The sequence below is a fragment of the Phyllobates terribilis genome, unplaced genomic scaffold, assembly GCF_046119375.1.
Source record: "Phyllobates terribilis strain yellow unplaced genomic scaffold, ASM4611937v1 Scaffold_3__8_contigs__length_932513732, whole genome shotgun sequence".
Lineage (NCBI taxonomy): Eukaryota > Metazoa > Chordata > Amphibia > Anura > Dendrobatidae > Phyllobates > Phyllobates terribilis.
In genome coordinates this window covers 268,309,696-268,321,074 of record NW_027362763.1, presented here as the reverse complement: position 1 = coordinate 268,321,074, position 11,379 = coordinate 268,309,696, and the positions used below count along the sequence as shown (strand labels likewise).

General features: G+C 44.1%; 1 protein-coding gene across 1 annotated transcript; it reads right to left on the bottom strand.

The window, feature by feature from the left end:
- Nucleotides 1-3,737: 3,737 nt before the first annotated feature.
- Nucleotides 3,738-10,381, bottom strand: CUNH3orf80 (chromosome unknown C3orf80 homolog). The gene has a single exon (XM_073674804.1). It carries the CDS (start codon nucleotides 10,079-10,081, stop codon nucleotides 9,488-9,490), a length of 594 nt encoding a protein of 197 aa, XP_073530905.1. The 5' UTR covers nucleotides 10,082-10,381; the 3' UTR covers nucleotides 3,738-9,487.
- Nucleotides 10,382-11,379: the final 998 nt, after the last annotated feature.

The window sequence follows — 11,379 nt, the reverse complement described above, 5'->3', positions numbered from 1 at the left end:
TCTCCCTGCAGACTGCATTGTGTATGCTTTCCTCCATATCCCCACTCTGATACACTAAAGCCTATGCAATCTGCCTCTTCTGAAGACCTGGATGTGCTCCTCTTTTCTCTATACTCTGATCCGCCATGTACAACTTCCCCCTCCTCCCTGCTGCTATCTCTAATGCTGAAAGAAGGGAAAGAGATCAGAGCAACCACACTGCCAAGAGCAGTGTGCTGTTGGATCTATGTCAAAAGCAGCAGGAGAACCAGCTAGGTGAAGGGATTACACAGACTTCACAGCAATATTTTTACAATAGAAGACTATTGAGAAATGAACAATGTTCGGTTTTGATCAAATGAACAAAAAAAATAATTTGCTGAAGAAGTGAGCACAGCCTTTATACTGAGATTCTGCAGAAAAAGTGAACTAAATGACTGATGTTAAATTATATTAAGTGTACATATATTCCCCATAAAAGTGATCATTCAAACCATTTAGGCTCCAATTCATCATTGCCTTGGAGCCTGTTTTATTTCCTTTTTTTGTTTGCACCCAATTCATTATTCTATTTGCGCCTTTTTTTAAGTCTATTTTATATGTGCTCACCTGTTTTTTAATTTGTGAGTGGAGTTTAGAGATTATTGTTATAGTGCCATTTATTCCATGGCGCTTTACATTTGAAAAAGGGTATATATTGCAAAAACAATTACAATAATCTTGTACAAAACCACGACGGCGATTGGTACAGGAGGAGAGAGGACCCTGCCCATGAGGGCTCACAGTCTACAAGGGATGGGTGAGGATACAGTAGGTCGGGATAGAGCAGATCGTGCAGCGGTATGGTGGAGCGAGGGTTACTGCAGGTTGTATGCTTATCGGAAGAGGTGGGTCTTCAGGTTCCTTTTGAAGGTTTCCACGGTCGGCGAGAGTCTGATGTGTTGGGGTAGAGTTCCAGAGTAGGGGGAATGCACGGGAGAAATCTTGTATGCGATTGTGGGAAGAGGAGATAAGAGGGGAGTAGAGAAGGAGATTTTGTGAGGATCGGAGGTTGAGTCCAGGTAACTAGTACAGGGAGACTAGGTCACAGATGTATGGAGGAGATAGGTTGTGGATGGCTTTGCATGCCAATGTTAGGGTTTTGGACTGGAGTCTCTGGGCAATGGGGGGCCAGTGAAGGGATTGACAGAGAGGAGAGGCCGGGGAATAGCGGGGGGACAGGTTGATTAGTTGGGCAGCAGAGTTTAGGATAGATTGGAGGGGTTTGAGAGTGTTAGAGGGGAGGCCACAGAGCAGGAGGTTGCAGTAGTCGAGGTGGGAGATTATAGATGTTATTACCTTATTCATCAATTGCGACTTTCGGTGTGAAAAGTTGTCAAAGCTGTTTCAGGCAGGAAAAAAGTCCATTTTTTTTTTATTTTACTTTCCATTTTGATGAATTTGGCGCAGAAAAAGTGCAACTAATACGACACGACACAAAAGGAAAGTGTCTTTAAAAACCTGCCAATGATGAACCAGAGCTAAATTGTTTTCACATGAGTGATAGACTATTTGGGACAGAAAAACATTCAGTGTGACAGTATGTGTAATAACTGAGATAAATAGCTTTATATCACTGCATGACCTCACACTCCATTTGCATATAATTTTTTTTGCACTCCGGTTGTATTTGTTGAATTTAAACAAATTTAAAGTTTTCCCACTTACATCAGTTATCCCCTAATGATCACTAGTATGGGGGATCTGAATCTCTCGATCCTCCTTAGTAGCATGTCCAGAATGATAATGTTTTATGAATGGGTGGTCAAGCATGCACAATGCCAGGCCAAATAACAAAATAGGTAGATAGGGAAATAACAAAATGAGACTCGGTGGTGAATGTTGTTAGTTGAAAAATCCCCATGCAAGTTCAGAAGTAACTCAAGTTTGGTGCCATGTAAGTATACTAGGTACAAAATCTATTATTCTCCTCCTTCTTGTATTGCATGACCCAGTAGTAATTTCTATACAGTAGTGTTCAAAAAAATAGTAGTCCAATATGACTAACCAGATTAATCAGTTTTTGGTATACATTATATTACCACATGTCAAACAATTTACCAGTTGGTACAGTAGATTCTAAGAAAACCAACAGACTCAGCATTCATGATCTGACTGTTTTTGAGTCTGTGTGTTTGAATAATTACTTGAAAGGAAATGTGTTCAACATAATAGCAGTGTAGAGTACAAATAGTGAGGTCAATCATTCTGTGAAGAAACAGGTGTGAATCAGGTGGCCCTTATTTAAGTGTGAAGCCAGAACATACATACATACGTACATACATTTCTCCTTGAAAGCCTGAGAAATATGGGTCGTTCGAGACATTATTCAGAAGAACAGCGTACTTTGATTAAAAAGTTAATTGGAGAGGGTAAAACTTGTAAGGAAGTACAGACAATGATAGGCTGTTCGGCTAAAATGATATCAAATGCTTTAAAATGGAAAGCAAAACCAGAGGGAAATGGAAGAAAACAGAAGACTACCATTCGAATGGATCGCAGAATAGCCAGAATGAAAAAGGCTCAGCCAATGATCAGCTCCAGGATGATCAAAGTCAGTCTCAAGTTACCTGTGAGTGTTGTGACAGTTAGAAGACGCCTGTGTGAACCTAATCTCTTAGCAAGAAGTCCCCACAAAGTCCCACTGTTAAAAAAAAATACATGTACTGAAGCAGATACAATTTGCCAAAGAACACATCAACTGGCCTAAAGAGAAACATTTTGTGTACTGATGAGCCGCATCAAGAGCCGCAGACAATTCATCAGATGGCCCCCAAACTCTGCATTCAAGCCACAGTACACTCTGAAGGCAGTGAAGCATGGTGGTGCAAGCATCATGATATGGGCATGTTTCTCTTACTATGGTGCCAGACCTATTTACTTCATACCAGGGATTACTGACCAGTTTGCATATATTAAAATACTTGAAGAGGTCATGTTGCCTTATGCTGAAGAGCATATGCCCTTGAAATGGGTGTTTCAACAAGACAACGACCCTAATCACACCAGTAAACTAGCAAAATCTTGGTTCCAGACCAACAAAATTGAGGTTCTGGAGTGGCCAGCCCAATCCCCGGACCTTAATCCGATAGAACACTTGTGGGGTGACATCAAAAATACTATTTCTGAGGCAAAGCCAAACAAAAGCCCAAACATTGTGGGATGTAGTCAAAGCATCCTGGGCTGGAATAACAGTTGACAGGTGCCAGAAGTTGGTTGACTCTATGCAAGATAGATGTGAAGCAGTTCTTAAAAACTGTGGGTATACCCTAAATATTAGGATAGCGATTCACAGGAATGCTAAATCCTCAAAAAAAAAAGAGTTCATATTGTGAGTTTATAAAGACAAAAGCAGACACTGCTTTTTTTTTTAGAACAGCCCAGTTTTCATTTTTTTGTTATTTTTTGTAAAGTAGTTAAAAATTATATACATTTCTCTTCATGTTTTGAATTAGAAAACAGTGTGCAATGTTCCCAATGCATGGAAATATAAACTAGTATAAAGATTTTATGCTTAACTCATGTTTTTGAACACTATTATTTTGAACACTATTGTATATCCATCTGCTATTCCATAATTATTGTCAAATGTTGAATTTGACTCGTGTGTTAACAGATTATGCTAGGGTTAGACATTCAAGATTTAGAGGTGTTATTCACGATTAGCAAAAGTAGGCTATGTAGGGTTTCCCAGCTCATATTAATTCCATACTAGACAGCTGAAGGACAAGAGCGCTGCCGTTTTCTGATAAACAACCTCTTGTGACCTATAGCTAGGATATGCCATCACTTTATGATTGCGGGAGTTTGACCTCTGGGAGACAGTTAAGGGTCCAAAAGCTAATTGAGAACTGTGGTCCCTTCACACTTTCTTTCCTTGCACTGCGGCACTCCTGAGCACACAATGTGCAGAAAATTGTCACCAGCCATAGTCATTTGACTGGAGCTGTACTGCAGATCCCCTGCACAGCGGAGCTACATGCCATCTCCAAGTGACTATGGCTGGCTGTAGTTCCCTGCACATTGGGTGTTCGAGATCACCACTATACAGGGAGAAATAGTGAAGGGTAAGACTAAAAAGGATCGGTGGCCGTTCCAGAACACAGATGCTCTATAACCAGTGATGGCATATCCTGGCAATATTTCATAACTTTGATATTTGAATGAGTTGCATTACAGTTTTTGGTCTTTATCAACAATCAAATGATCTCAATTATGCAACATAGAGAGAAGTGAAGCTACATTTTCAGAATATGGATCCAGAGTGTCTGAGGTTCCTCAGCGTTGAGGTTCCAGATGACTTCTTTCTATGTTTTAGCCAATGAATAATCTGGTTTATAGAAACACCATTATAGATATAGAGCCACTGATATCTTCTCTGCCACTTGTCATCTTTATTAAGACCGCAATTCTTGTCATGGTACAAAGGAAACCTTGATATACGGTACCCACATTTAAAACCAGGTCCTTTACGAGAAGAGAATCTAATAGCTGCCGAACCAGTTAGTTTTCCTTAGAAATCAACAACTACACGGAAACAGGTTTAAAGATAATTAATTCAGATCAATCATAGATAAATAAAAAGTTATATTTGCGAATAAATCTTACTTCTATAAGAGTACATAAATATATCTGAAATGATTTCTTGCTTTGAAGGCCTGAGCAAAATCAAAATATGATAAGGCAGTGATAGGTAAATGCGCTGTTCTGTCTAGATAACTTTAATGATTTATGAGTGAGGCAGAGATCACAGTGAAGATCCCAATTTTAAAGTAGTCGTCAGAAAGTAAGCGTCTGCTTTTTCTTCCCCCCTCTTCTCTATGGGGTGTATCTAATATTGCATCTCATCCTCATTCAAGTGTTTGGGGCTGAGCTACAGTTGTAAAACGTCCAATAGATAAGATTGAAACTATTTCTGGGGGAAAAAAAAGAAAATACATTTTTCTAATTTCTGAAACCCACTTTAAACTATGGGAATTATAATTGACTAAAGAAGTAACGGTTACATTTTGGCTGCAGAGGCAGTTTCTGAAACGCCCATTCAATCACTGCATGGTTACCTTCATTACTCATGGTTTTGCCTCATTTAATTGCATAAGAATAAAACAATCTTTAAAGCGTTATCCTGGCCAGAAGCATTTATCTTTCCACTAGATGGGTGGTAAAGCAAGACCAGTGGTGCCCCCATCAGTGTGATCCTCACAATCACAGAAATGGGGGAACCACATTTTTCCCAGTCGAAAAGCCAATGCTAGGAATCTGAATAGAGCGGTGGTCAAGCATGTGCTCTCCGCTCCACTCCAAATACATGGCACCAGAAACAGCAGGAGGCCGCGGTCTTGCAGCTGAGTGTGGGGACAGGGGACCAGGGATCCTGGAAGTCGGACTCAAAATAACACAGAATTTATCATCTATTTTGTGGATAAGTGATAAATTCTTCTGGCCGAATTAACCTTTTAAAAAAGACTTGTCAGCAGGATTTTGGGTTCTTAATTAAAGACATGGCAGTAATGGCGATGTGAAGCTAATTATAATGATATATTTTTTTGCAGAAATATGTTTTTGTCATTCTTCTGTAATCAGCCGTAGAAGTTTTATGCTAATGAGGTGCGAGTGCAGCGGGCCTGGATGTTGCACTTGGTCCTACCTGCCAGTCTAGGTATTATCCGCACCCCCCTCCTTGACTCACAGGTCAATGCTTTTTCAGTGGCTCTGGTGCCGCCATTGCTAGGAGCTGGGCATGTGCAGTAACTTCCAAATGACATCATTGAGCTGAGAAATCGATCGATGCATGAGCATCCCCAGGCAATACCAGCACCTGCAGAAAATTTTGACTAGAGGAGTCATAGACAGGAGGCAGGCGAGAGAGCACATAATGCCCAGACAGGCAGGAGAAGACCCAAGTGTAACATCTAACCCTGGTGCGTTTTATTAGCATAAAATGGCTAAGGTCACGGCCCCACTATCAGTATTTGGTCAGTATTCAGTCAGTATTTTTTCTCAGGAGTGGGAGCCAAAACCAGGAGTGGAACAATCAGAGAAAAGGTATAATAGAAACAAGTCACCACTTCTGCATTTATCAACCACTGCTGGTTTTGGCTCCCACTCCTGAGAAAAAATACTGACCGAATACTGATAGTGGGACCGTGGCCTAAGGCTGGCTACAGCAGAACAACAAAATGGATTTCTTCCAAAAAAGTATCACTTTAATCACCTTCAAAGCGCCATTACTTCCATGTCTGTAGTCAACAGTCCAAAATCCTGCTGACTGGTCCTGTCTAAAGGAAAACTCCAGTCAAAAGTCAAAATCAACTACAGCAGATTGTATGTGTATCCCCCAACTTGCACGCAGTAAAGGCTTTGCCCTCGCCATCTTTGCCGGTAGAAGTACAGATTCTACATTGTAGAAGACTTAGAGACCAGTGGTCGGTAATTCTTCATTATGTCACCTATATGAGATACTGGGTAAGGTATACTACCATGTGGATTCTATGATATGCAACCCCCTTCATCATTGGGAAGGGAGTCCGTGTATCATTATGGGATGACTGGAGTTTTCCTTTTACCGGCTGTACATATGGAGGCAGGCACCAACCTGCTCCTACGTCCTTCTGAATTTCCAAGACAATACTGTGAGCACTTCTCTAGCAATCATGGCCAACATACATACATTGTTGTGCATTGCGGGTGGGCATCATTAACGCTCATACTGTGCAAATCTCCCAAATCTAGAAAACATTCTAGACTATAATGTGCGGCTAAAGTTACATCCAAAATATATCACAGCAGATAGTCAGGCACCTGACAAAAGTCTATGGCTTATAGGTTTTGTTCTTCAAGTACAAAACTTCAGATAAAGGCACCAAGGAGTTTACCATCACATAATCGTGAGCGGATTGCTATGGTAGTAAACGTCCCCGACGTACCCCACTCTGTACTCAGAGTGCCTTATTGCCTGCAGCAGTGGGAAGCGAGTAAAGCAGACATTAAACAGAATAACATATCTCTCAGGCACTTGCGATATAACTCATATAGAACTAGATGTAATGCGATGGAGCGGACTTCATTCCTTCTGTTTCCAATCCTCTGTCCCATTCCAGGAGTTTCTAGTAAATTGATATCTAGGAGTTTATTGATTATCCTGTAAAGGACGGAAGCAGTTTCTACTGACAAAGGCTTCTGCCAGAGACTGATATTGCAGAGGGCTGAATGCTGGGGACGGCATCCAACGGAGGAAGGGGCAACAGCAGCAAATCCTCCAACTTTGTCTTGAGAAGTAAGAAAGCCCTCTAAGGCCCCAGTATACCAACCTAGTCTTAATGTTAGTATATAGGGGCATCCTGGTATTTGGATAGCCAACAAAAAAAATTGCATTCCGGTCAAGAAGAGGCAAGACAACGGGGTGAAGAATCAGGTCAAAGAGGTCCAGAGCAGAGATAATCCATTAGCTGCCAAGAGAAACCTACAGTAAAACTGCAGTCAGGAGACTAGAGAGGTATTTAAATCATAGTGGTGGACATGAGGCGACTAATCCAACCTGTAAAGGGGCTATGCAGTCCGGTGCGGGGGGGGAATGGATCTCACAGGCAGAACATCACCACTGCAGCATGTGCAAGAATGGAGAAAGCTCTGACAGAAGCTAGTGATGACAAGATGATGTTGTACTGTATTATACAGCATGGCAATACCATTATCTGATTTATTAGCTTTGCAGGTTTTAAATGATTTTGTTAATTTTAGCAAACTAGTCCCAGTTGAATAAACTTCTATTAATCTGCAGCAATCTGATGAGTGTGAATAACGAGAGACTACACAGCAGTCTCCATAATTAGTGCTGCACTAGGTAATTGGGACGTCATATATCAGACGGGGATGAAGTGTGAGCAGCTGGAGATGTGCAGCCACCCTACAGGTAGTCTCCGGCTCTAAAAGACATCCCACACTACTGTGCTACAGGCTTGGGGCAGATTAGAGGAGCCCCCAGGTTACTGGATTGGTATTACCTCCTACAGCACAACATTACACAGAGGGTATCGCAGGACAATGAGCATACAGAGCAGACTACAGGACCAATGTACAATGACTGCATGATGACAACTAGACAGACAGACCCTCCGACAGATGGAAGGCTGCTATTACACATGCATATTCTCGCCCCAATCAGACCAATATTCCCACAAAATTAATCATCAGTGCTGGTCTTTTCAAGACATTATATGAAGATGGGGGCAATACTACAGGAAACTGTCCCATCCTGCAAAATAAAGATCTCCTACGACCCATGGTGGAGTTTCGGGATCCAACCACTACGTACACTAGTAATAATGATCGTCTGGGAACAGATCAGGTCTTTTTCTGAGCCAATGGATCTGATCATCACGCCCGGATACACAGAAATTATTACCATAGACAATCATGGTCACTGTGAGTAAATGCAAGGAACATAAGATGAACATTGATTAGACGATGGAATATGGATACAAGCAAATGACAGCAACAGGGATCTTGTTAGTTGTCAATCAGGACAGTGATTGCCCAAATAAGTCTAATAATTTGATTTTCCACCTCCTCCAGTTTTTTTTAAGAGTAAATGGGGGTGGGTGGGGGCAACACCACTGCCGCCATCCTCTACTTTACAGTGGGGCAATGGCACTGACCCCATACTCTAAAGTATAAATGAGGTCAATGGCACTGACCCCATACTCTAAAGTATAAATGGGGGCAATGGCACTGACCCCATACTCTAATGTATATATGGGGGCAATGGCACTGACCCCATACTCTAAAGTATAAATGGGGGCAATGGCACTGACCCCATACTCTAATGTATTATGGGGCCATGCAATGGATCCCATCCTCTACTTTATTGTAAATGTGGGGCCATGCCACTGACCTGTATTTAAAATAAGAGGGCAATGCCATGGACCCCATCCTCTACTTTAATGTATCTATGGGGGCAATGCCATGGACCCCATCCTCTACTTTAATGTACCTATGGGGACAATGCCATGGATCCAATCCTCCACTTTAATGTGTATTTAGGGGCAATGCCACGGACCCCATCCTCTAATGTAAAGGGCAATGCCATGGACCCCATCCTCTAATGTAAAGGGCAATGCCACACTCTCCATCATCCGCCAGCCTGTTGTAAATGTTGGGACAACGTTCCCCATCCTCCAGCTTCAGGTGACTATGGAGCACAGCCACAGAGCCCCCAAACCTCCGGTACTATTGGAATGATGGGGCAGAGCCAGTGACCCTCAAGCTCCAGGTCAGTGTGTGTAGGGGGGCAATGTGTGTAGGAGGGCAGTGCCCCAGGCCGAGCTCCAGTTCAGTGTGTGTGGGGGGGCAGAGCGCCAGCCCCCTCGAGCTCCAGTTCAGTGTGTGTAGGGGGGCAGAGCGCCAGCCCCCTCGAGCTCCAGTTCAGTGTGTGTAGGGGGGCAGAGCCCCAGCCCCCTCGAACTCCAGTTCAGTGTGTGTAGGGGGGCAGAGCCCCGGGCCCCCCATCATCCGCCGCTGCCTGCGCTGGGATTTGGGACACCGGCAGGATTACCTGGCCAGGTCTCATGGACTCCTCGTAGGTGGGCAGATACTTGACCTCCTCGTAGCTGGGCAGCTGCAGGAGCACGGGCGAGGAGATGATGCGCAGCTCGTGCTCGGACAGGTGCCGGACACTGTCTATCAGGGAGTCCTGGGAGCTGGTGTCGTTGAGCAGCCCGGGGCCCCCTGTGCTCCGCGGCTGGGGCCGGGTGTACCTGCGGGGGCTGGGGCAAATCATGCGCTGCAGGAAGTAGCCGATGGCGAACAGCACCAGCAGGATGAGCAGCCCGGACAGCTTCCTGACGAACCAGCCCACATTGTCCAGGAAAGTGTGGAAGGGCAGCTGGCAGCACTTGATCTCCGTGTGACTGACGTTCCCGAAGACGCAGCAGCCTTCCCGGTCCCCGCACAGCAGATCCCCGCAGCTCCAGCCCGCCTGCGACTCCTGCAGCAGCTCAGCCCCCAGCAGCAGCGCCGCGATCAGCAGCAGGGAGCCCTCCGGGGAGCAGCAGCTCTGCACCATCGTCAGCGGCGGCGGGGAGCGGGCACACTGCAGCAGGCACAGCGCAGCGAGTGTCACCAGCAGCAGCAGCCTCACATCTTCACCAGGGAGGGGAGAGCTGCAGCCCCCTGCAATACTCTGACTGCTGCTGCCGATGAGGAGGGGAGTCCTTCCTTAGGGTTCCCTGTCCCGGTGACCTTGGACTCAGACGACTTGAGCATCTTCTGAGTGGTGGTGTGCAGAGCAGCTTCAGTTATCCCAGCCATCCCAGCATCATCATCATCACCACACACTGGCAGCAGGGCAGACACATCACACAGCGCATCACCCTGGGTGGCACTGCTGATGCCCAGCTCTGCCAGTGCCCACTGACACCACACATTGCATGGTCATGCCAGCATGGGGCAAAGTTTTCTCTGCAGCTGGAGCAGGATTTCCAGCATCTGCCCAGATTGGCTTGTACATCCATATGACCTGCAGATCATGACTGTGTATGTATGATGGCAGTGATCGGGGCATGTGTATGGCAGGTATGAGCTCTGGCCAGGTGGATCCTGATGCCAGGCAGCTATGCGTGATGTCCATGGCTGCAGACAGGCACTGACATGTCGGCATACTGTGAGATAGGGATCAGACTATGAATATTTCTAGATACCAGTCACCAGATCTGTGAATTATACAGTGACAGCACCTGGCATATTTTCTGTCTTGTCCTAATGCCAGTGTAATATATGAGCTTTCCATACTTTATGACCCAGGTGCAATGATTTACTATACTTAGTATATGTGTATGATTGGTGCAAACATACAGACCTGCAAAATATGGAAGCCGAGTCTGTGTCAGATCAGGGTCAGCCCATCAGCAAATCCTACAGATAAGGTTCATTTAATTAACACAAAAATAAGATACAAATGATAAAATGTAAGAAGAGATTAGGGAAACTCAGATTTGTCTGGTTGATGAAAGGCAACTAACTACTAATACATATTGATATAATAATTTTTAGCATTGGTTTATCTAATCTCTTTGAGGGATCTGGGTTTTTTTTTCGGGAAGGTTGAGGTCCATGAATGTCTGCTGTACTTGATTTATTGCTCTGATTCCTGGCAGCCCAATAAGTTATTTTCTCGGAGCACAAACCTACTGACATTTATACAGTTCTTGTCATTTTAAAAATCTGCAGATTGAAAAGTTGTTCATGGTAACAGCGATGGAGGTCTAGAGGTGGGAAGCAGTTAATGGTGACATCAATGGTGGTCTAGCATGTGGAAGGGGTTAATGAAGACATAAATGCTATTTAACATTGGTGAGATTAGTC